At 35.7% G+C, this 27,652-nt stretch overlaps 1 protein-coding gene across 1 annotated transcript in view; it reads right to left on the bottom strand.

Annotated features, from left to right (window-relative positions):
• THEMIS (thymocyte selection associated) overlaps window positions 1-27,652 on the bottom strand; it is a gene marked incomplete at both ends in the record, with an annotated part of 167,586 nt that overhangs the window by 47,926 nt on the left and 92,008 nt on the right. The window contains one exon of the mRNA XM_081044383.1: window positions 25,727-26,775. Coding sequence (XP_080900509.1) covers window positions 25,727-26,775 — 1,049 coding nt within the window. The remainder of the gene's footprint in view (window positions 1-25,726; window positions 26,776-27,652) is intronic.

Below are 27,652 nucleotides of genomic sequence, written 5' to 3'. Positions count from 1 at the left end.
AACAAGGTCTGACTGCTATACAACCTTCCTGGGGTGGTGATAATGAGCAGTGCACCATCTTGACCCCACAACGCAAGTGCAGAAGCAGACATAGACTTAGAGGAAGCCCTGCTTTTTCAAAAAGCCTGCCTTTGCCCACAAGGCCACATGTCCCCAGCTAGTACGAGCCACCAAGCAGAGCCAGCCCCTAGTCAGTTCAGAGCACCTTCCTTTCTTCTGTGCTGCTTCCCTGGTGCTCAAGCACACACTTAATAAAATCTGTCTGGAAATTTTTCTGGGGTTTCCTTCTGGATTTCTATCTTGGGGAACCCAAGAACCCCAATGCCGGTAACATCTTCACTTTGTTCTAATCGCTGATTGAAGGAGTTGTCTTAAACTTCTACGTTAGTCATATTTATTATGAATAAATAAAAACAGTTACGAAATTTTGAGGACTTATGTGCTTGGCAATGGATAAAGTGTTCCTACAATGTCTTCTTGGATCTCCCCCAGGAACTTATTAGGAAGATATCATCTCCTCATTTTACAAAGGAAGAAAGAAAGGCACAGAGGTAAAGCAACATATTCAATGTCACTATGTCCATACACTCAGGCATTGCTTTGTACTGTCAATCATACTTATTGTTCTGGCTTAAGAAGATTTCATTTATGCTCCAATAGATAAAAAAAACCTTTAAAAACTACCTTTATAGTCCATAGTAATCACTAACCTCACATTGAAATTTGGAACCGTGGAAGTCTATAATTATTTATAGTTCACCTAAGCAGGATTTAAAACCAAAGATGGGATTTATTTAAGTTGCACCATGGATTTTTTGTCCCCATTCTTTTTCTGCATAATTACAAAGCTTATACATAAATATCCCTCACTTCACTATTTCCTCTTCTTCCCTTCCCAAGATCACTGCAATCAGCATGTTATATGTGCACCACACCACATATATATCAGAATACATATATGATCTTATGGAAAGGTATATTTTGTTAATACCTGAAAAATACTGCATATTTTGTTTAAAACTTGCTTTTTCCACTTACTATCTTGAACACTTTTTCTTTTCAATACATCTACATCTGTCTCATTCTTTTAAAAATCTTCACAGTATGAATATTCTTAGTTTATATAACCACTTCTCTGTTAATAGATATCTGTATTGCTTCCATGTGTTATTTGAAACAATGCAACAATGATTATTCTTATGAATGCACATATGGGGAATTCTCTAAGACAGATAGTGATAAGTGAAATTGCTGGGTCAACAGTGTTATAAAAGTATAAGAGAACCCGTTTCCTCACACTCTCTGATTGTTTATCCTTCTTTTTTCCCATTTTTGTCTCTAGTAAATTAAAATATCTTATTTTTAATTTTATTTATTATTGATTTTAGTGAGGTTTAAGAGTGTTTTACATATTTACTGGTCATTTATAATTCTGTAAATTTTCTATTTGTATCATTTGCCCATTTTTCAGGGAGAGTATTCATTTGTTTACTGAGGTTATTTAAAAACGAGTCCTTTTATCTGAGCTAATAAAGTGTTTCTTTATAATTTAATTGCTTAAAGATTAAGCTCTTGAAATCATCCTCAGGAAAAATCTTAGATGTGATGTTTCATTTTTGTATAGCAAGAATCACTCAAATATTTTTCTGTTTCTGTCATTTCATAGACTATATACTCTTCTCTGTAGTAAATGTGCTTGCCAACAGACTCCAATTCCTATGGCTTTTTCATAGAAAAACAGCAACGTCTTTCATATCTAATGCCATTATGATGTTTGCATTCCCAAAAAAATTCTAAGACTGCAAGAAGTTCTAGTGAATGATTTAAAGATCCAATCTTTTTATTTGGCCAGCTCACTAAAAGCTGGTGATAGGTGGACTTCAAATAATTCTTTTTCTAGAAGAAGTAAAATTTGCTTATTAGACTTGTCTTTCTCTGCCAGTCATGATTTACTTAGCATAAACATAAAGTTAGGCTACAACAAGTTGATAGCACTGGATAAGTCCCAGAATTCAATGTCTGTATGTGTATAAGTATTATGTTGATTCAAACATAATTACCTAAAGGCCCTAAGTTACTTTTTGCATGATTTTGAGGATAGAAAAGTAATTAAGAAGCTAGAGGTAATCCCAAGATTTTGCTGTAAGAGAATACAACTTTGGCCTGAAATGCACTTCCTAGGGAAATGAGGCAAAGAATGTAGCTTTTATAATGGTCTCTTTTAATTAAGCTAACGTGGAAGCATTGAGATCCTATCAGAATGTTTTTGGAGTACCAACTTATTAAAGAATCACTGTTTCTGATCATCACTCATACTCCTAATATATTTCAGCATAACTGGTAAGCCAAGTTCTAATGCTAGAAATTTCCAAAAGAATTATATTTTTAGAACAAGTTTGAGCATCTTTATGCAATTTTCTATCATTAAAATGAACACACTGTTAAAAATACTTAGAGATCTCTTAAAAATACTTTATGAATTAAAAAGAAAATCTGCTTTCCTGTTACTTATAAGTAGCTACAAATTTAAAATTCCACTAAAGGATCTTTAAAGATTTTTATTGACAACAGGAAGATTATGGCTATTTTCATTGCAAAAATGACATCTGGTATTTTCTTCACCGCCAAGATCTGTAAGTGGTTTAACATGTCACTTAACTTTGTAAAAAGCAACCAAGGTAAGAAGCCAAACAATCCAAAGTGTAATAATTAATATAGCAACAACTGTATGAGACTCTAATATTTGATGGCTTTGCAATTATATGGCAAGGAAAAAGAATTAAGGATTATCTCAAGTTCAAAGTGATAAAATTACAATTAGCAAATTTATTCATTTTTAGTTTATATAATCTTATGTTCTTATACTTAGTGGCTTATACGAGTGTCTCAGTTATCTATTGATGCATAACAAATCAGTTCCAAAATTTAGTGGTTTAAAATAACATCATTTTATTATCTGCACCATTCTGTGAACTATCTAGCCCAGCGTCCAAGATGGTTCACTATATCCCTGGCACTTTGGTGAAGAAAGCTGGGCTCTACTGGGTTGCTGAGACAATTGAGTATCCCAGGGGTCTCTTGGAGATTACCAAAATCCCACTACTTTTGGTTTGAATTGACCAATTGAGCCTTTTCCCAGGAAGCTTACAGCACTCACCCTGGGACCCTAACAAAGGCATGTTCCCCAGGTCCTGCCATCTCTCTCTGCTGCACCCTGCCTTTCCTGATTCACTCTGCAGCTTTTTATTATTGAATAATAAAAGGTTGAGAGGCTAATGTAAAGGGAAAAAAGTAAAATGCTTTCTTCAGAATTATTGGCATTTTCATTAAAGAAATCAATGATATTCATAATTATTGCCTTAGTCTGAACTTTTGAGTGTAATTATTTCCTCACATTAACATGGTACTAAAACATATTTTCAGATTGTGGTATCTTATTTGAAAATAAGTTCTTTTAACATTTTATCCCTAAATCTTTTCTTGAAAAGACACAACAAAAATGGTCATAGCAGCAGTTTCTCCCTTTTTATCACCGACTAGGTAATACATTTTTACATCATATAAATTCTGTTAAGATAAGGCTACTTCACTTAATCCTCATTACTTGCCCAGAACGTAACAAAATATTAAAGAAATAAAATTAACTTTATTTACTTTGATGTAGTAAATATATTTTCAAATAAATTTTACAATCAGAACAAAAATGGCTCTAATTTCTAGATACAAAGCTCTGGTGTCCTGAGTATGTCTTGATGTTAATCACTTAGGACTTTCTTACGGCTATAATAATTATTTTAAAGCATAAATCCGATCATGCCGTTATCTCTGCTCCAAACCCTTTGATGACTCCCTATCTCAGTCATAGAAAAAAATCAGAGTCCTTTCCAGAGCCTATTAATACCCTATATGGTCTGCCCATCCTGAGTGACAGTTATTTTTGTTTTCTTCTTTTGTTTAATATTGATATACGTACATATCACAGGTGATGGTTGGATTACAGATGGTTGGATTAATAATTGAGTATAATTAGCAGATATCTTAGAAATACTCCTAAGTCCTAGAGTCATTTAACTTTGCACGGAAACTGGATGAATTCTCATATAATCTAAACACTTTTCTCATGTGTTGTGAAAATTTATTCTTTTGTTTAACCCTAGATAATGACTTACTGAGCATCTTTTGAAGATAGTTGTACACTCATTCAAAACATGGTATTTGCTGTACACAATATCCCATGTATAACAAAGGAGATAAGATATGTACATCAATATTACTATAGTGAATAAAATAGCAAAAAAAAGAAACATAAAAAAGCCTAAAGAATTCCAAGGAAACTGGTGGTCTAGGTCACTTGATTACTTGGTCTAAAGTGGAAAATTCTCCTTAGTGCCTGAGGAATATCCAGAAACAGATCTGTTCTATCTCAGAGGAAGCTAGAATAGAAATAGAGAGACAATAATTTTATAGCGCACACACACAAAAAAGTTGGTAGCAATATCCCTATGCAATCCAGGTGCATTGGCCTAATACAGTCTTTGTTTATCTGGTTAGCACACAGAACTACAGAATCAGTACAGATCCAATGGGGAAAACGGGATAAAACACCTGTCTCTCTGACAATGTGTCAGCAACACCATTTTTGTATAACAAGAGAAATGTGCTTGTTTCCAAACTTATGTTACTGATGTGCCTAATCACAATACCTTTCACCTCGAGGAAATAACTTTCTTTCAAATCATGAAATTTGCAAATAAAACAAGAAAAATTTAGCTATCTTTTTGGAAGACAATATTAATTCCCTTTTGATGTGTTAGGTGTTTTTAGACATGTGACGTTTATTTGGATTTTGTCTTTACAACCACCCTGTGAGGAAGACGCTATTGCTGTTTTGCCAATGATGAAAACAAATAAACATGGATTCCATCAGAGGAACAACAGAGCAGAAACGCTGATAGTCATATTCATATACCACTTTTCCAGGAGGCATCATGGGGCCATAACAAGTGCCTGGGCTCTGTGGGCAGAAAAATGGGGAGAAAGGTCTGGCCTGATGCTGATAGCAAACCAGGGAACATTGGGCAAGTTGCCTTAGCTAGAGAATGATGCTGATGATATCTATATCACAGGATTGTGTTACATGGTTCAAATGAGATGAAGTACACAAAACTACCATGTATTATTATTATAGTTTCTAGGAAAGACACAACTTAAAGAATATCTAATATATTTATCAATAAACCGACATTAGGGAAATTTTTAGAATCATCATTTTGGATTATGTTTCTGGTTCTCTCAAAATGCTTCTCATTTGGAACTATTTTCTGAAAATCTTGTTGCCAATCAAATCTGAATTACTGCTTACCTCTACAGACCACTCTTTTGAAGGCTGATTCCCTTTTAAACATGATTAGTGATTAAGTTTTCATAATAGGAAATAACAGTTTCTCAGAGTGGTCTGGCAGGGCTTTATAGAACAGCTTCAGTCAGGCTGACATGGGCTTTTATTAACCATATTTCCTGTAGCTGCACAGACAATGAGAAATACACTGTGAGCAGAACCAATTATAACTGAATGGGTACACTTTTTCCCCAGTCTGGTAATGATGTCAAATGTTTGATTAGAAACATCTTGTGCTTTTAGCTAAAAGGGGGTAAATTTCCTTCCATGTTGTAAGAACAAGCTATTTTTGCCTTTCATTTCACAGCCTCTTAGTACCTTAACTCTGGTCTCTCAATGACAAATAGAGTCACAAATATGACACCCTTGAGATGGGGAAAACAATATTGTTATATTTGTTTGAAAACAAATTGAGTTAGCTTCAGGAAGGAATAGGCTGCACTGTTGCACAGAATCAGATGTGTTGTGTGATGTAGGAAAGAACAGGGACAATTTACACACAAAGTGGAGGCAACATGGGGATGGACTTGGCCGCCCTGGAAAGGAATCTCAAGAAGGATGACAAATACAGGGAAACTTTAAAAGAAACAGGTAAAAAGGTGGATGGGGAGACTGCCATGTGTGTATTTAATAGAGTAACTCAACCACAACAAAGCGTGTTTTGGAATTGCAGGTCTGAAATAAGGGAGGGTGATTCTGAAAAGAGGCAGTGCCTGGGAAAATCCTCCAAGAGAAGTAAAAAAGAGAAAACAGGAACCAATTTCCTACTAAATTCAGGATTAAGAAGAAAAACTGGCCCCTTTAAATCAAGCACTACAGACAAGAATGCCCGTGTGGGTACCAAAGACAGAGGAGAAACTTACAGGCAATATTACCAAGGAGACCACCATCTCCCCCAAATACCATAAGCTCATTTTGGGATCCTTTCTATTTCTTCTCTTTAAAATTCTTCAGCTATAGCAAAGCAACCTATTGATATTTCAAGGGACTCAAATGAAGATTTTCAATTACTTTTGACTCTACTGACTAGTGTATAGATACAGAATCAAAGATTGGTAGAATATTTAGGCACAAAGAAATAGTAATGATCATTTACTATAACCTTATTTTATAGTCAAGGATGCTAAGATTACCCCAGATCACATGACAAACTAGTAACAGAGCTAGGACAAGAATTGATTTTCCTCATTTCCAGATAGTATTTTTTTTTTCACCATAGCAATCGAGGACTAAATCAACATTTTCAAAAGAGAACTGTACCTATATAAAGCCCAAGGGAAAAAAATTCCATTAACAAAAGAACACAGGTAGGGATAAGCTAAATTTAAAAGGTCAGCAATAGAGAAATTATAAATTGCAGATTTCTTATTTCAAGTAGGAGGAAAAATGCAATGCAGAAGAAAAGCATTTGGGTTTGCACTCAAAATATGTCTAGAACTAACCATTTTTTATTACCTCCATTGCTAGCCCATGGTCCACAATGCATGGCAATGTCCGCTAATTGGTCACCCTGCTTCCATCCTTGCTCCCCTACTAACAGCAGCAGACAAGTCAAAATGAGCCCTTTGTTCTCCAACTCACTCTTCCAATCACTTCATGTCTCATGAAAAGTTATGCGAAAATCACTACAATGACCTACGGAGACCTACCTAATCTGCCTCCTCCATTACCTCTCTGATCTCACTTCCCTTTGCCTCCTTCATTCACTATATTTCAACTATTCTGGCCTCCCAGCTGATTCTTGAGCATATTTGGCACACTTCTCCCTCAGGGCTTGTATCATCTCTTTCTTCTGCCTAGAACACTTCCACTCACTCTCTGGATACCTCATCTTACTCATTCAAGTCTTTGGACAAGTTCTGTCTTCCCAGTAAGGCATATCATGACCACCTTATTTAAAATTATTCTACTTTCCTCACACTCTTAATTCTCCTTATCTTGCTCTATTCATTTTTCATAGCAGTTATCATGATCTAATTTTCTATATCATTTACTCCACTAGAATGTAATATTAAATGGAGTGTCAAACCATTTACCAAGGTATTTTGTTACTGATGTATGTGCAGCACTTAAGACCGTGCCTAAAATATAATAACCAAGGAATAGTTGTTGAATAAGAGATGACTAAAAGCTGATAATCACTATGGTAAAGAACATGATTTTTGGTTTTACTCAGATGAAAATACATAAATCCTATACCAGAGAGAGTATCGCAGCACTGAGTGTTTCTAATTCTGAAGGAAGGAAACTAATATGAAAAAAAAAAAGTCAGAGTTTGAAGAAATGTCAGATATACAACAGAAATTGTTAGAAAAATACATATGACTTTAATGAGAAGATTTAACTAAATGGAATATCAAACCATTTACCAAGATGGAAAAATGAAGTATCATAAAATTTATATTCTCCCAAAGTAATATTTAAGTCTAATGTAATTTCAATGAAAAGCAACACCAGATGTTTTTATACAAGTTGATGAAGTTGTTTGGAAGTTCACTTGAAAGAATAAGGAGCTGAGAACCTAAATAATTAGTGATAATGAGGAAATACATATCAACATTAACACATTTTAGAAAATACTACATTGTGAACTACTGATATAAGATAAACCAGGTAAATCAAAGAAGTCAAGTAAAAAAAAAAAAAATTGAGAAACTGTCTCCTGAACAGATGAGTAAAAAATAATTTAGTAAATATATGGAACTGGGAAAATGTATTAACCATTTTTTTAAGAGGGTTTTTTTCCCACATACAACTTACAATATAAATTCCTTATGGATTGCAGAGTTAAATAAGAAAATAATGATTTAAAATAACTGTAGGTGTTAAGGAGGGTCAGGATTTCTAAGCTTAAAATTGCATAAATTATGAAAATGAATATTTTGAATTCATTAAATATTAATAATAATAATAAATCAAACAAGCAAACAAAAAACAATAAATATGAGCCGATCCTAGGTGGAAAAGCATTGATTTTGTGAGATAAAAACACTTGAGGAGGGTTAAGGGTCAAGGATTAATTCATTAGGCATTATGGTTTAGAAGTTTCACTTCCTATTCTTAGATATTCTCACCAGACCTTCAGCCAATTTATTTTTTTACCCACAAGTGCATTGCTAATGGTTCCCTGAAAAATCAAAGAAAACAAATTGAATTCATAGTTTAGGGCACTAAAGACCAAAGCAATCTGAGGGAGTTGGAACACCTCTATTGAGATGATAAATAAACATAAAGTAAAAGTGAAAAGCAATAATGAAGAGGGCAGGAGGAAAGTTTTGGGGGTGATAGATAAGTTTATGGCACAGATTGTGTTGATGATTTCACCGGTGTATACTAACCACTAAACCCATCAAGTTATACATTAATTATGTATAGCTTTATGTATGTTAAAAGTATAAAATTTTTAAAAATTCAGAAAAAGAAGTGAAGAGCAAGACAGCAAAGGAGAAAATACAAGTTCCCACATAAATTTTTGGAAATAAAGGAGGAGGGCACTGGAACGCCCAAAATCATGTGAAATTGAAGGCTTATTTGATTTTATTTAGACATTAAAAAACTTGACATTCAAAAGGATGACTGGAGATAACTGCATTGAACATACCCACACATACATACTCATATACAGAAATATGCACACATGAGTGTATAACATATACAAACATATATGCACATACACACATTATAGATATTTAACCCCAGGCCAATTTAGTGTCATAACCAAAGCTCAGAGACCTTCCCTAATTTAAGGTTTTTCCCTGTAGTAGCTCAAGCCCTCTTGAAACTTCTAAATTTATAACAGAGAAAATATGGCTGACTTCTTAATTATTAGCTCTCTACATCTATTTCCCCTACTCACTAACCTTTCATTTTTACTTCTCCAAAATAGTGTCTAGAGAGAAAAGTGAATAAGGAGAAAGAATGCATAGTCTTGGGTGGCTGATGTTTCTGTAATGGGGATGTGGCAGATGTTAAAAGCTAACCCATTCATTCATGGGATGCTTTTGCAGGTTACTTAGAAACCATCTGAATTGGGAACCACACTGTAGCTTACTTGCCTAAGGCTAGCCCCTTAACAACTATCACTCTCAGCTTTTAGACTTTAGGAAAACATTTATTGATCAAGGTCCTTTCACTGTCTCAAGTTTACATCTTATCTCTAGAGAACCCACACATTTGATCTACCATTGATGGAAGTGCAATTTACTCTCAATACCACTTATCCAAGAGGGGAGAATCTCCAGTCATAGCCTCTTACCTTTAGACTTTGTAGATATGGGTCAAATGCCAGTTTCTATTTTCCTCCAACACTCATAGCCCAAAGTCAAGTTCCCCAAATGGTTCATTTGATCACTTAACTTGAAGTGAGGAAGAAAAACCCAACTTCCTTTAGCCATAGTGTTGGGGATAAAAGAATTCATAGGCTATGATTAACTCTCTGCAAAACAAATCTTTTCTCACCTTGCTAACTATTTAACCTTTCTTTTTCTTAACCTGAAGTGAGGAGAAATGCTGAAGCAGCTAAGGAACATTTGCTCCTGTCTTCCAAGTTGCAAGATTGGCTAATACTATTGGCACTGATTATAGAACCTTCATCTTCCAAGTCCTGCAAAGATAATCTTAGTAACTCAATTTAAAATGTAGAGGTTCATGCACTTATGTTTAGTCTTCAGGTTTGGGGCCTTTGGAATAAGTCCAGGGCAAAGAATCAAATATAACAATCTATTAACCGAGACATGTGTACATATGTACATATATCACTTTATCATAGGTACAAATACAGAATCATTCATTGCATGTGTGCTTGATTCTATATGTTAATGAATAATGGAAATATAATATTTACAGAACAAAATGTGATAAGATTACTGGTAATTACATTTTCTTTTTTTTCTATTTCCAAAATGGCATGCCTTACTATTAAAACCACCTAAAAAGTATATCTATATATAAACACATAATATTGAATCTTATTTTAAAAGTGTGCTTTTAGTTCAAAAATAAAATAAAAGATCACTGAAAAAGAATTAATAACCCAGGAACAGACTGTTATATATAAAGAAATTTATTATGTGATAAAGAAAGCATGAGAATATTAGGAAGAATTACTTTATAAATGGTACTGAGATATTTTGGAGCCACCTTCATAACAAAATTCAGATGGATTTAGTAGTGCATAATACATATTGTATATATATTATATACAATTATATATATATTATATTATATTATATTATATTATATATAATATATTTTATATATATATTTTATAATATATATAAAAACACACAGAAGGTGCCTCAAAAATGTATGCATATATTTAGAAAGAAAAAAAACTTTATTAAAATTGTAATACTCGAAAAAAAAAAATGGCAGCGTGAGGTGAGCCTCTGTAACGCTCCCCTGGAATTTACAACGAATCAGACAACAATAACTCCACAAAGGACTACTTGCACAGCAGACAGGCAAGATGAAGAGGCCCACTGCTGAATTCACCTCCAGGTGGGTGAATCGCGCGAGCGGGGGAGGAGGGAGAGGAGAAGTGCGGAGACGGAGCCGCGCGGGCGCAGGACACAGACCTAGCTCAGTGCTCGGAGCCCGCTGTTCCCGGATCTTCTGCAGCTGCGGGAGACGGAAGGACTCAGACTGCTAGGGCTCCGCTTACGGCCCACAGGGCTGAGGGGGCAGCATACAAAACAGCTGAACCCAACGTTCCCGGCAGCAAAGACTGAGGGAAGAGGGCTGAAATCGGCGGTTTAAGCCCTCACTGCCGAGCAGAGAACGGAAGCCTTAGGCACGGAGACTAGCCGCCCCCTCCCTACCCTCCCAGAGCTCGCCCCGCCCCCACCTGCCCGGTGCTAAAAGGGATAAAGTAGCAGTGTCGGATCAAAGGACACAATATTTGCTGCTCTGAGAACTGTGGACCACAGACACAGATTCACAGCTCAACTAGTTCCGGCAAAGGGGAGGGAGCTGTGGAAGCAGGACTGGCTGTGGTGGTGGTCGCCACCATTGCTCTGGGCCACCTCTCACAACTCACCCCGCCCCCGGCCCAACCTATCTGGGTGGATCCCTGCAGGAGTAAACAGGACTGCTGAAACAAACGGGCTCTGAATCTGGTGCAGAAAGAGCTTTGGAACTTCAAAAGCTCTTCGCATACCTATCAACCTGTTGCAGAAGCCACTCCTGTAGATGTCTAGGAAGAGAAATAGTAAATCAGTGATTACCATGAATAACCAAGGCAACAAGATAGCTCAGAAAGAAAGTGAAAAGTCTCCAGAAAAGGAACTTAGAAATATGGACATTTGTGATTTAAATGACAGAGAATTCAAGATTGCAATTCTGAAAAAACTGAAAGAGATGCAAGAAAACACAGAAAGGCAGTTTAATGAACTCAGAAACACAATCAAAGAACACCATGAGCATTTTACAAAAGAGATTGAAATCTTGAAAAAGAACCAAATAGAATTTCTGGAGATTAAGAACTCAATAGAATAAATTAACAATAAAATATCCAGCTTAGGTAGTAGAGTTGACCAGATGGAGGAAAGAATCAGTGACATCGAAGATAGGAACCTGGAATTTACACAGAGGGAAGAAGAAAGAGACTTGAGACTTAAAAGAAATGAAAGAACTCTACAAGAACTTTCTGACTCCATCAGAAAGAACAATATAAGAATAATGGGCATACCAGAAGGAGAAGAAAGAGGGAAGGGAACAGAGAATATATTCAAACAAATCGTCGATGAGAACTTCCCAAACTTGTGGACAGAACTGGATCCTCGAATCCAAGAAGCAAATAGAACACCTAATTACCTCAATCCCAACAGGCCTTCACCAAGGCACATGGTATTGAAGCTGTCTAAAATCAATGACAAAGAAAGAATCCTCAAGGCAGCCAGGGAAAAAAAGACGGTAACTTACAAAGGAAAGCCCATTAGATTATCATCAGATTTTTCAGCAGAAACTCTACAAGCTAGGAGGGAATGGAACCAAATATTCAAACTATTGAAAGAGAGAAATCATGAGCCAAGAATAATATATCCAGCAAAGATCTCCTTTAGATATGAAGGAGGAATAAAGACCTTTCCAGACATCCAGAAGCTGAGGGAATTTTCTAATACACGACCTGCACTACAAGAAATACTAAAGGAGGCTATTAGACCACCATCAACAGGGACAACTTGTGGCAACTGAAACATAAAAAGGGGGAGCGTAAAGGCCTGAACTGGAATATGGGAATAGAGAAAGTAAGCGTACTGAAGAAACTGGAGTACTCTAAATATCAAACTTTCTTTTACATAAACTCAAGGGTAACCACTCATAAAACATCCAAATCTGAAATATATACTGTAATAAAAGAAGAAACAGAGGAAAACATCATAGAATACCACCACACAGAAATAACAGACAACAACAAAAAGGCAAAGAAACAATAGAGACACAGCCTTACCAGAAAACTAAAGACAGAATGACAGGAAATCCTCACATATCAATAATCACCCTAAATGTAAATGGACTGAACTCACCAATAAAGAGACACAGAGTAGCAGATTGGATCAAAAAACTAAACCCAACCATATGCTGTCTACAAGAGACACATCTCAGCTACAAGGACAAGCATAGACTCAAAGTGAAAGGGTGGAAATTGACACTCCAAGCAAATGGTACCCAGAGAAAATCAGGTGTAGCCATAATGATTTCCGATGAAACAGACTTCAGGGTGAAAAAGATAACAAGAGACAAAGATGGACATTTCATAATGGTAAAGGGGACTATACAACAAGAAGACATAACAGTCATCAATATTTATGCCCCCAATCAGGGAGCACCGAAATATACCAAGCAACTACTAACAGAACTAAAGGGAGAAATTGACCAAAACACAATTATACTAGGGGACTTAAATACATCATTGACAGCTATGGATAGATCATCCAAACAGAAGATAAATAACGAAATCGCAGCCCTAAATGACACATTAGATGAAATGGACATAATTGACATATATAGAGCACTTCATCCTAAAACATCAGACTATACATTCTTTTCTAGTGTACATGGAACATTCTCAAGGATAGACCATATATTGGGACACAAAATCAGCCTCAGCAAATTTAAGAAGATTGAAATCATACCAAGCATATTCTCTGATCACAAGGCTTTGAAATTGGATATCAACTGCAAAAAGAAAGCAGGAGAAAACACAAATACATGGAGATTAAACAACATACTTTTAAAGAATGACTGGGTCAAAGAAGAAATTAGAGGAGAGCTCAAAAGATACATAGAAACAAATGACAATGAAAATACATCCTACCAAAATTTTTGGGATGCCGCGAAAGCAGTTTTAAGAGGGAAATTTATATCATTACAGGCCTATCTCAAGAAACAAGAAAAATCCCAAATAAATAACCTCATGTTACACCTTAAAAAACTAGAAAAAGAAGAACAAGCGAAACCCAAGGTCAGCAGAAGAAAGGAAATAACAAAAATCAGAGCAGAACTAAATGAAATAGAGAACAAAAAGACAATAGAAAAAATTAATGTGACAAAGAGCTGGTTCTTTGAAAAGGTTAACAAAATTAACAAACCCTTGGCTAGACTCACTAAGATAAAAAGAGAGAAGACACTAATTAACAAAATCAGAAATGAAAAAGGGGAAGTTATCACGGACACCACAGAAATACAAAGGATTATCCAAGAATACTATGAAGGACTATATGCCACCAAATTTAATAACTTAGAAGAAATGGACAAGTTCTTAGAAACATATAGCCTTCCGAGGCTGAATCATGAAGAACTGGAAAATCTTAACAGGCCGATCACCAGTAACGAAATTGAATCAGTCATCAAAAACCTTCCCAAAATCAAAAGTCCTGGACCAGATGGCTTCACCAGTGAATTCTACCAAACCTTCAAAGAGGATCTAATACCAATCCTGCTCAAACTCTTCCAAAAAATTGAAGAAGAGTCAGTACTCCCTAACTCATTTTATGAGGCCAACATTACCCTGATACCAAAACCTGGTAAGGACAACACAAAAAAAGAAAACTACAGACCTATATCTCTGATGAATACAGATGCTAAAATCCTAAATAAAATTCTAGCAAATCGAATACAACAATGCATTAAAAAGATTATTCATCACGACCAAGTGGGGTTCATCCCTGGGGCACAAGGATGGTTCAACATTCGCAAATCCATCAATGTGATACATCACATAAACAAAATAAAGGACAAAAATCATATGATTCTATCAATTGATGCAGAAAAAGCATTTGATAAGATACAACATCCATTTATGATTAAAACACTTACTAAAATTGGTATAGAAGGAAAATACCTCAACATAATAAAGGCCATATACGACAAACCCTCAGCTAATCTCATAATTAATGGTGAAAAGCTGAAGCCCTTTGCTCTACGTTCAGGAACACGACAAGGTTGTCCCCTATCACCTCTGCTTTTCAACATAGTGTTGGAAGTCCTCGCCAGAGCTATCAGGCAAGAGAAAGAAATAAAAGGCATCCAAATTGGGAATGAAGAAGTTAAATTGTCACACTTTGCAGATGACATGATGCTATATATAGAAAACCCTAAAGACTCCACCAAAAAGCTATTAGAAACAATCAATGAATACAGTAAAGTTGCTGGCTACAAAATCAACTTACAAAAGTCCATTGCTTTCCTATATACCAACAATGAAATCTCAGAAAAAGAGATAGAAAAAACAATTCCTTTTGCAATTGCAGCAAAAAGAATAAAATACCTAGGAATAAACTTAACCAAGGATGTGAAGGATTTATATGCTGAAAACTATAAGACATTTTTGAAAGAAATTGAAGAAGACACAAAGAAATGGAAAGACATTCCGTGCTCATGGATTGGAAGAATCAACATAGTTAAAATGGCCATATTACCCAAAGCCATATACAGATTTAATGTAATCCCCATTAAAATCCCAATGGCATTTTTTAAAGAAATAGAACAAAAAATCATCAGATTTGTTTGGAACCACAAAAGACCCCGAATAGCCAAAGCAATATTAAAAAAAAAGAACAATACTGGAGGTATCACACTCCCTGATTTTTCCTTGTACTACAGGGCTACAATAATCAAAACAGCTTGGTATTGGCGGAAAAACAGACACATAGACCAATGGAACAGAATTGAGAACCCAGAAATTAAACCACATAAATATAGACAGATAATTTTTGACAAAGAAGCTAAAAACATACAATGGAGGAGAGACAGCCTCTTCAATAAATGGTGCTGGCAGAATTGGATAGCTATGTGCAAAAGAATGAAACTGGACTGCTATCTGTCACCATGTACCAAAATTAATTCAAAATGGATCAAAGACTTAAGCATAAGACCTGACACAATAAACTGCATTGAAGAAAACATAGGTACTAAACTTATGGACCTTGGGTTCAAAGAGCATTTTATGAATTTGACTCCAAAGGCAATGGAAGTAAAAACTAAAATAAACGAATGGGATTATATGAAACTGAAAAGCTTCTGCACAGCAAAAGAAACTATTGACAAAATAATGAGGCAACCAACTGAATGGGAGAAGATTTTCGCAAACAGTTCCTCTGATAAGGGGCTAATATCCAAAATATACAAGGAACTCATGAAACTCAACAACAAAAAAACAAACAACCCAATTGAAAAATGGACAGAGGACCTGAAGAGACATTTCTCCAAAGAGGATATACAAATGGCAAATAGACATATGAAAAAATGCTCAACATCGCTAATCATCAGAGAAATGCAAATGAAAACCACAATGAGATATCACCTCACCCCAGTCAGAATGGCTTTCATCAACAAGACAAATAGTCACAAGTGTTGGAGAGGCTGTGGAGAAAAAGGAACTCTCATACACTGTTGGTGGGAATGCAGACTGGTGCAGCCGCTATGGAAGGCAGTATGGAGGTTCCTCAAGAAATTACAAATAGAATTACCATACGACCCAGCAATCGCTCTCCTGGGTATCTACCCCAAAAATATAAAAGCATTTCTCTATAGAGACACGTGTACTCCAATGTTCATTGCAGCTTTGTTTACGGTGGCCAAGACATGGAAACAACCAAAATGTCCTTCGATAGATGAATGGATAAAGAAGTTGTGGTACATATACACAATGGAATACTATTCAGCGTTAAGGAAAGATGATATAGGAGCATTTGTGACAACATGGATGGATCTCGAGAGAATAATGCTAAGTGAAATAAGTCAGACAGAAAAAGCAGAGAACCCTATGATTTCACTGATATGTGGTATATAAACCAAAAACTACAGAAGAACAAGACAAACAAATGAGAAAGAAAAACTCATAGACACAGACAATAATTTAGTGGTTACCAGAGGGTAAGGGGGTGGGGGGTGGGTGATGAGGGTAAGGGGGTCAAATATGTGGTGATGGAAGGAGAACTGACTCTGGGTGGTGAACATTCAATGGGATTTATAGACGATGTGATACAGAATTGTACACCTGAAATCTATGTAAATTTGCTAACAATTGTCACCCCAATAAATTTAATAATAATAAAAAAAAATTGTAATACTCAATATATACCAATGACAAAAGATAAATACAAGTTATGTGTATACAATTTTTTGGCACCTCCGGTATATATATATATATATATATATATATATATATATATATATATATATATATATATACACATATATATATATAAATATATATACACACATATATGTATATACATATTCACACACTTGCATATATACATACATATATATCTATGTATGTATGCATGCATATATGTATGTATTAAATATATATGAAAACAATTCTGAAAAAATTAGAATAGAATTGATGAGCATACACTCAATCACTGGAATGGGGATACCTTTAAAAGCAATAAAAGTATGCACATATGAAAGGTTAACAGGTTTGACTGCACAAAAAATTATTATAATACTTCCGCATTGAAGTATTGAGAACAAGTAGTCTGGAAAACTTACCTGAAAATGTGACATTTGCAGATTTTTTAAAAATACATGGAGTGAAAAGGAATTTACTTAGAGAAAAGTAAAATCAATGAATCAAATAAAATCAAATAAATTTCCTTCCTTACTCCCTTCCTTTTTTCTCTTTCCCCCTTTTCTTTCCTTCATCCCACAAACATTTATTGATTGATTGCTCTGTACCACGAACTTTAATGAAACACTAAGGAAGCAAACAAAAATACATATTCCTAGGTCTGAAGAAACACAGAGTCTAATTAGTATGATTGTTAAGTAAAAGAGCTGTTATAACACTTTATAGTAAGTGCTATGGTAGCAGTTTGTAGGCCTGTTATGGAAACCCAACTTAGGAACATCAAACTCAGACTCAGAGTTGAGGGTTGGGAGGTAGAGGGGTGTGAACGAAATTTTCTTAGAGCAGACAACATGGAGTACTTGTAAAGCTGGTTTAAGATTCTAGCTCTAACTGGTAGCTTTCTTTCCTTGGTCAATTATTCTTTGAGCCTCAGTTTCCTTGTCTATAAATTGGAAATAATAATAACACTAATGGGGAATTATTATATAGTGTTAAATATTAACACTAATGGGGAAACTGAAAGATTTAATGAGAAAATTTTATTTAGAATTTTAATAAATGGTTTTTAAAAAAATATAAAAGTAAAATTCTGTTTGGAAAGATTGGAAACTCCGGAGAGAATAAAGTCTTCAAATGGTAAATTTAATATGGCTGAATTGTAAATGTGAGCAAAGTATGGAGAGGAGTCAAGTTTGAGTAAGACTTTTTTAAAATTTGAAAAAAAATACTTAATTTTTGGAAGACTGTCCTTATGCATTCTTTCATAGCCATCTTATACTCATTTTCTTTCCTAACATTTACCCAGAAAATTTGGTTTGGGAAGCAAAGCATGAATGTTTTCATTTACGTATATCTGACATCAATGAAATCGCTACCAAAATATTTCAAAGTAATGGTTGACTTGCAAGCAATTGGGAATTTGTAGTAAAACTTATTTGCTCAAATAACATAGCTTACGCCTTACCAATTTATTTCTAGGCAAGGTTTTTATTCTAAACTAAATTCAGAACTGATAAACATAGTAATGGAAAACTCAGATAAATCAGTTTTTGGAACTGCAAAGCCAGCTGGAACTTACCTCCTCAGGATTCCTCCAACTACCCTTCAGATTTTTTAAAATTTAAAAGACAAAACTGAAGGTAGTGAGCTCAAAGAACAGAACTTAAATATATAGTGAGCACACATTCAGCTCAATGATTCTAGGCACTAAAATTCCTACAGGGATTATAGGAAGTTGACAATTCAAGTGTGTTCACTTTATACATAATGTGCACTAGACAGTCCAAACTGCTGATTCTTCTGTTAAAACCGGTCATTTCTAAACAGGGTTTTCTAGGTTATGGGCATTTAAGAAACTGAAAACTATTCTAGCTTTGGAAAAAGCTGGAATACTAAAGTGAAAGGATTTACTCTAAATTTTATTCAATCATCTTATCAATACACTGGGAAAATATGATTTTTAATTCACTTTTTTTTTACAGCTAAAAAGTAATACGCTGAGAAAAATGATAATCATATATTTGGTGGTATTTTAGTGCTTGACTCCTCAGATGGGAGAGGGAGGTGAGGAACAGTATTAACTAACTGTTTTTCATCAGCCCTTCCTCACTCCTCCAGTGAGAACATTCGCAGTTGGTTGAAAGATCAAAAAGGACCAAAATTTTGGTTCATTGATGTATTTCCAAGTAGACATATACTTCAGGTATTCCACAATGAAAAAAAACACTGTTCGTTGGACATAAACTTTCTAGAGAATGAGTATTTTATTAGTAGTTTGATAATGTGATCATTTTGGTGAAAATTTCCTCAAAATCTAAGACAATGTTTTCTAATACTTACTTTCACCAGTTCCTTTTTATTTAAAACTCATTTAAACCATTCGTTGGTTAGATAGCTAGAAGTATTAACGTAGTGCATGTCATACCTAGAGTAAAACTTTAAAAATTATGGTTACTCTCCCACTTCCAGAAGCACAAACAGAACTTATAAATATTCTGCACTTTCCAATGGGCACAGATTTCTACCTGCAAGGTTTCAGTTGGAACTCGAGTTTAGCTTATTTTCAACTCAGCAATTCATATATTCACCCTTTGCCCTCTCCTCCCATCATTTTCACTTCTTACTCTAGTTAGCTGTTTACAGGCTCATGTCATTTACTAGACTAGAAACCTCAGGCAACTCAAAATAATGATGTATTATGCTATATGTGTCTTGTCCTAACAACAGCTCAAATATCGGCTAAAAATATGCTAAAATTGTATCTCACAGTTAAAAATTTCATCAACATTTTAAAGAAAGATCATAAGTTCCCTTTATTTTCCTTATTAAACAGATTTAAGACCCCAATTTTCAGAGTATGCCCAAGTTCTACCAGCTTTGCCTTTGACCTTTGAAAACTGCTAAAATGAAAAATTTCCCCACTCACAGGAAAAACGGACTTACAGCTTCTATGCTATACCAAGAGGATACACCAAGAGTAGATAGATATCAGTCTGCAGACGTGTGGAGCGGGTTACAAATCCGAACACTCTAATATCTTTATACTGTTTCAGGTTAACAACAACAAAACAAATCACACCGTTTCCGTGTGGAAAATATTCTAAATCCTGTAGACGACAAACGAGTGGATGTAAGACTATTCTCTAAAGCTCTAGATTCAGCTCAGGAGTGTGGGTTACTTTAACACTTTTCAGCCACGCTGTCACACCAGATCAGATGTAAGTTTTTGCACCCAGCAGCAACTGTCGAAGGGCTCTCTCTGCAGCAACCAGAAACTTTTGGTTTCCTTCTGCCTTTTCCAACCCACACTCCAATTCTGGTACAGGGTTTGTTTTCTGCTCAATTCACAGCACCTTGCATTACTGCTTCCCTTGTTCTTGGCCTTCATGTCTCCTACGGGTGTTCTTGTCCGACAGAAATCTAGAAATTCTGGCAGCAAAGTGGACACTTGGGATTTAAATAGCCAAAACAGAGTTAGTGAAATGCAAGATTTCTGGTCCTAGTTGCAGTCTCTGAAGGAGTGGAATATCTCATCTTTCAGCCAAAGGTTTGTTTTTCTATAGGCTCTTTCATCAGAATACAGAAGTTATATATTTCCTGTGTGGCACTCAGAAGTCATAGCCATATATATCTCAACAGGCAAAAACTCCAGTGAGTATATGTTCTTTCTAACTATCTGAAACTACGTTTGACATAGAAACTAACCCTCCGGAAGGAGAGTCTACTCCACAACATTCCTATTTAGAATACAATTTTAGGCCCAGCCTCATTGACTTAATCACCTTATAATATAGTTTTCATTTGATTAAGAATCAAAATGCACAAATCTTAAATACCCTATTTCTACACTGTCATAAATAAGCCTAAAAAGAATTTTAAGGTTCACTTGGCATATTCTCATCCCTTTGTTTAGACCCCCATATATTATTCTCCTAAACAGTTAATTATCATATTTTTAAAACAACAATAAAATCCTTCAATGTAAAACTTCATAGGCCTTGAGATCTGCCATCTGTGAGTGATGTCATCTATGTTGATACTCATCTCCCCCTCTCACCTGCCCCTGCTCATATCCACATTACAATTCTCAACTTTCTACTATAATCAATTTTCTCTTATTTAGGTATTGCTAAAGCTATAGAACAATTGACAATCTTACCTTGGAAATGAATTATTTCTATTTATTCTAGTTCCTATAACCTGTCCTCATATATTTTTAATTTCTAAATTTCTTAGATGAACTTGTAGGTTTCATAACTGACAATGGATACCTAACACAGGTGAATTTGAGTAATACTGAGTACATATAGTTTCTTCCTCTTAGACATCTCATACATCTGTCCTGTTATTTCACAGTGCAAGAAATGATCTAGTAAAGTGAATGACCTACTATGAAGGCAAAAGTTAACTTATAAAACAAAGCATCTGATACTCTCCTCTGCATATGTAATAAGGTATTTTAATGAGTCAAATGAGTTTGAATATTTGAACTCTGAATAAGCCTTACAAATTATTCTCTGAATTTAAAGCAATAGTCTACATAGAGTTCAAAATCTTAGAGGCTTGTTTTCAATGACAGCTTCCTGCCTGTAGAATATAAAAAAAATTGTTCTATCCAATCACTTCAAAAGCATACATAGATAGAAAAGCTTTAATGTAGGTATCAGAAGAAACATAAAATAAATATATGGAAAGATGGCATTGTGATATTAGGAAATAGTTGGTTGCAAGCCTTTTTGGGTAGATTATACAGAAACTGACAGAGCTTCTTTTTATATTCCAAAAATTACCTACTAACCAGATAACTATCTTTAAGGAACGAAAAATTGTTGAAAATGAGGAGGTCAGTAAGTCGGAATACAGATAAATTATAGTATTCCCTGATATTTTAAAGTAATTTCAGGGAAAATATAGTTTTTCATCTACCATACTATGATTGGATGGAACTAATCATAAGCAAAGAATCATCGACCCTTCTCAGCTGATTGATAAACTTTGAACCAAGCAGGAATCTCCTGACAACATCACTGACCCACGATTTTCTAGCTTCTGCTGTAAACTTTTTGAGGACAAAAAATCTGTTACAACATATGACAGCAAAATTGTCCTCCCTTGACTCTCAACCAATGTCGCAATGAAAAATAAGAGTGTACTCTTTGCTACAGAGTAGCTCTTTAAATGTATAAAATAATATCATCTAGTATCAAGTCATTCAAGTTTAGACTGTCACTCAATTCCCTCAATAGGTCCTTAGATGAAAATGGCTCCTGGACCTTTTATCATCTTGACAAACAACTCTGAACGTCTTAACAAACTTCAGTTAATCATCATTCTTTAGAAGTGAGACTCAGTACTAGGTATTGTGACTATAATCCATGTGGGGTTGGACCAGTGAAGAAGCAGTTAGGAATTATTAAATTCATCTGGAATCCTACATGTATGAATTTAGTAAAAGACTGCATTAGTTTTATTTTAATTGCTGTGAGATAATAGTAGCTCCCAGTTCCCAGTTCAGAGGTACTGAAAGCCGTATTCTAATTCCTAAGTAATAAGAGCACTAGAAACATCTTTTTTTCTAATATTCCTTCTTGAATCCCAGTTCCTGACACCGGGCTCCTAAATCATTTGGAATTTCCTGGGTGATAGGAGAGTCTTTTGTTCTAATGAAGTGACGCTAGATGGCTCCTGGAGGGGGTTTGGTCACCAGAAACACCAAGGCATGATTAGATATTTGGAATTTTCAGCTACACCCTCCTCTAATTCTCCAGAATGGTAAGAGGCCCTGGAAATTGAGTTAATAATTGATCGTGCCCATTTGAGGAAGCCTGTACAGATATCCCAAAATATGGGGTTTGGGAGAGCTTCCAGGTTGGCGAAAACATCCCCAGACCCGGAGAGTGGCATATCCCCACTGGCCTGGGGACAGAAGCTCCTGAGCTTAGAACACTCCCAGAACTCGCCTTCTGTATCTCTTCATATGACTGTTCATCTATATCCTTTAATAAAATGGTAAAGCGAACTTAGCATTTTCCTGAGTTCTGTGAGTCACTCTAACAAATTACTCCAACCTGAGGAGACGGTCATGGAAACCTCTGACTTGTAGACAAGTCAGACAGAAGTTGTGGGTTCCCTGGGGACTCTACTACTTGCAATAGGCATCTGAAGTGGGGTGTGAGCAGTCTGGTGGGACTAAGTGCACAGCCTGTGGGATCTGACACTATCTCCAAATAAATAGTGTCAGAATTAAGTTGTAGGACAGACACCCAGCTGGCGTCAAGGAACTGCTTAGTGGGGGAAAAACCCCACACATCTGGTTAGAAGTGTTATGAGTGTGGCAGTAGTATGACAGTAAAGAAGATTCATAGGAGAAAGATTGGAGATTTTTCCAAAAGAGTAGCCTAGACATAGCAGTCTTGCTTTCTGAGTTTCTTTCTTAATAAAACACTTAGATCATGTTCATCTGACATTCTGTAAAAAGGCACTTAAATTTTTTTTAACCTATATATTTTTTCTAATGCCTTTTTAGAAGTTTAAGGTTTTTGATCCCTTCCTTTCTGATTGTAATATACATCTATTCTTTCGTATCTCCAGATCTTCACATACTGTTCTAGTATTTATTTTTTGAGACAACCAGTCCTCATTCCCTTCCTCACCAATCTTGACTGTCGTTGGGGCAGCCAAGCAGTTAATTGAACCAGGAGATGATCATGCGTTCCAAAGTCCTTCTCTTTTTAAAATGATTATATTATTTCCTAATGATGAACTATGAGATGCGGGAACTATCAGCAGTAGTTTGCCTCATATGAATAAAACTAGCCAGTGAAAAAGAATCAATGTGTGAGGAAAAGTAAGGCCCATTCTGGCTGTGTTCAAGATCCTGTTTCCAATGGTCCCTGGAATTTAGCTGTATTCCTAGGTTCTCCATAGGTACCTGAGCTAACAAATTCATTAAAAAGGAGAAAAAAAAAGCCACTTTGCAGCAAAACGAGTTCTAACTTAAATATAGATTTTTCTATCCCAAGTTTTTACTTATTCCTCCCTCCTAATTTTATGTCCTGTATTAGTTTTCTATTATTCCTGTAATATAAACATGGTGCTTTACACAATACAAATTTATTATCTTAGAGTTCTGTTGTCAGAAATCTGACATGAGTCTCATTGGCTAAAATCAAGGTGTTGGCACAGCTGAGTTCCATTCTGGAGACTCTAGGGAAGATTTCTCTGCCTTTTCTAGCTTTTAGATACCATCTGCATTCCTTGGCTCAGTGCTCCTTTCCTCCAACTTCAAAGTTTGCAATGTTGAGTTTCTCTGATGATTCTTCTATAGTTACATCTCTCTGACACTGACTACAACAGGGAAAGTTTCTTTTAAGGACTCTTGTGATTAAATTGGATCTACCTGGATAATCCAAGACAATCTGTTTATTTTATGGCACTTAATTTTAAGCACACAGGTAAAGTCTCTTTGCCATACAATGTAACATATTTACAGGTTCTGAAGGTTTAGGTGTGGACACCATGGGATGGGTTGGGGAGTGAGGGGATGGGACATTATTCTGCCTACCACTAAACAAAAAACAAAACAGCATTCTTTCTCTCATATCATTCAATTAAGTAATAAAAATATAGTAAACAGGAGAAGCCAAATATCCTCCATATTAATAGAAACCTGTTAATCAACATTATACAGGAACAGTTGTTCAATTCAAAATGACTCCTTCAAAATTGTTCTTCTGAAAAGAAAATTTTGGCTGATCTTATCTTCTGAAGATGGGTTTGAAGATCCTTACTGGATTTCCCCAGCATACAACCAAGTGCAATCTTTGAAATGTAGAATTAAAAGTAGTGCTGTACCCACATACTTGAAGCCTGAGGCAGCTATCATTCCTGAGTAAAGAGAGTAAACACAGCATCTCTCTTTGTGTTACTAATAGCTTTGTTTCCCTAAGCTACTAGCACAACATCTGCCAGACCAAAATGCACTCCTTCCATATGCCGTAGAACCACTGCCGGACAGATAAACGACCTATGCTTCACATGTAAGGGGCGAGTGCTTTCCAGGCACTCAGCACGCAGTTTTCAAGAGGTAACAACTTCAAGTAAAAAGGAAGCTACAACACCTCCTCTCCCAAAATCTTCAGTGCGGTTATGGAGCTTTATTCTGTTATGATCTCAGACTGTCTGCGATTTTATTGATTTTGTTTTTCAATAGAACTGTTAAAGTTTACAGTTCTCAGATAGGCAGAATGTGGGCAGATGCTCATATGCTCACACACAGTTCTGCCAAGATATTTTTACATCTTTCTGCACTTAAAACAAAATGAAGACATGTGTTATAGATGCATGCTACTGGTAACTCCCCAGGAGAAGAGAGCTTTTCGTATGCTTATTTCCCGGATGAAGTATTAAAACAACTCTACCTAGAAAAAATAAAAGAGATTTGCTTCTGAGGCACCTTATAAAGCATTCCTCATTACCCAAACCCATTGAAATGGCAATTTGGGTCAGCATCTTTACACGTCATCCCTGCTATTTCTAATTCAATGTAAACTTCTTGTTACATCTACTAGTTAAGCATCAAAATACAAAATGCTGTGACAGCTTATGCTCTGTTGTGCATCAGAAAGGCTTATTTCAAACATGGCATGAAAGAAAGAAAAGTAAGCAAAAAGCAAACTCAGAAGAAACTTGAAATAAAGTACCTCAAATAAAACAGTCAAGAGGAAAAACCGCAGAAATCATAGCCTTACCTTGGGAGACTTAGGCAGAGCGACTGTCTTTTCTTCTGCTAAGTTTAGTAGAGTTAACTTTGTTTCCCCCACTGAGGGATGTTTGGGAGGGCGAGGTGGGGGGTGCAACAATGAACTTTCATATCTCCGCATCATGTAATATTGTTCTTCAGTGATCTCTTCGATCAAAGTCCTGACGAGAAATGATTCTGTATCCGGAGAAAAATTACTAACTAACTGAACAGTCATATTCAAGCGGCCAACAGGAATTTCCCAGCACTCCCTGGGGTTGGCAAAGTCACTTATGAGTAGATAAGAATCTGTGATAGCTTCTTCCAATTGCAGTGCTGGTGTAGCAGCCAAAATGTCTTCTTCAATGGAAAGATCTCTCACAGATACCTTCACATTGAATGGCAAGTGGAACTGTGCAAAAAGCTCAGAAATATGGTACTGTTTCTTATCATGAATCACCTCGACAAAGCTTCCTTCCATGTACAAAGGGAGCAGTACTGCCTCAGAGGATTTTTTGAGGATTTTTTCACAGGCCAGAACATTAACCACTTTTTTGATTCCCTCAGAGAGGACTTCAGTCGTCTGTGAGTGATGCACTAGAAACTGGTCCCCAACAGACACGGATGACAACTCATCATGAGTGGGATGAAAGGCTTTGGTGGCCACAACGTGGAGGGGTTCCTTTTCACTCTTCGCTATCTCTAGGTCATAAGCTGTTGGAAACTCCCGAGGTCGCCGCTTGAATTTGCCTTTATAGCTAGTGGGGATTAAAAAGTGTCTTTTAGGAAAATTGCTTCTAATTTCTGAAGCTAAGATCCTCGATGCCTGGTACTTTTTGTGAATCACAATGGTTTTCCCAGGCTGTAAAATGCTTCTGGGTAGCTGGTTTCCTTGAGGCACTTCTATGACTTCAGCCACTATGGGGAACTCTTTACTGGTCATTTCAGAAAGATCTTGTGTAGATAACAGCTGAAGAAACCAGTTAGTATCATAACTATCAGTAATGTCTTTGACTTCAACATCTAAACTGGGGAGGATGCGGACTATATCCTTCCGGACTGGAATAAAAAAAAAAAAAAAAAGACTGTGACATTTTGTGCATCAAAATTTTGCCATGAGGTAGTATTGGAATCTTTCCAGTTACCACAAATAGATTTTATTAAAAAACAAAACACAAAAAGAACCTCAGATGATCATGATATAACATTTATGTTTGACTTTCCTTTTACAAATGTTAAAATAAAATAGATCATATATAAAACTGGCATCCACAAACCAGCTGCTCAGATTAAAAAATGAACATTAATCAGTACCTTGGAGCCCTCTGACCTTCACCAAAATCACATCCTTCTTACTGAAATCTAAGGGTAACCATTCTCTTGATTGTGGTGTTAATCATCCCCTCATTTTTTTAAATAATTTTATCACATATAATATACATGAATATATGTGCATGTGTGTAAATTTATATGTCTGTGTATTTTTTCCAGAAGGATTATTATATTATTTTAAATCATGTTCCTGAGATCCAGATAATATATGTAAAATTACCTTAGAAGAAAGTTTTGGTACTTCAGACAAGACACTTCCTGCATAAATCCTAAGACGTACATTCTTTAAACAAAATTTTATCATGTGGGATACAGTCACATTGCAAAATCATGGGATACAGATACTTAAGATTAATATATGGAAATGGATTCCAGCATGCATTATTTTAATTATTTCTTTCTCTACTATTACTGCATTAGCACCTGGATAGAAAAGGAGTGGCTCAAGATGGGTCATAATCAGAGGAGCCACTCAGGAGCCCTAGGTATGCTGGTAAGGTACTTACCAATACACTCTTTACCTGTTGTGTCACTGGGAACTAATGAATCTGTCTATATTCTTCCCAAGAACCCACTGTCCCAGAAGCATTTTTTTGAGACTATG

This window comes from Rhinolophus hipposideros, assembly GCF_964194185.1.
Source record: "Rhinolophus hipposideros genome assembly, chromosome: 3".
Taxonomy (NCBI): Eukaryota; Metazoa; Chordata; class Mammalia; order Chiroptera; family Rhinolophidae; genus Rhinolophus; species Rhinolophus hipposideros.
Note: the sequence above shows the minus strand (reverse complement) of the source record. Positions and strands in the feature narration are given on the sequence as shown.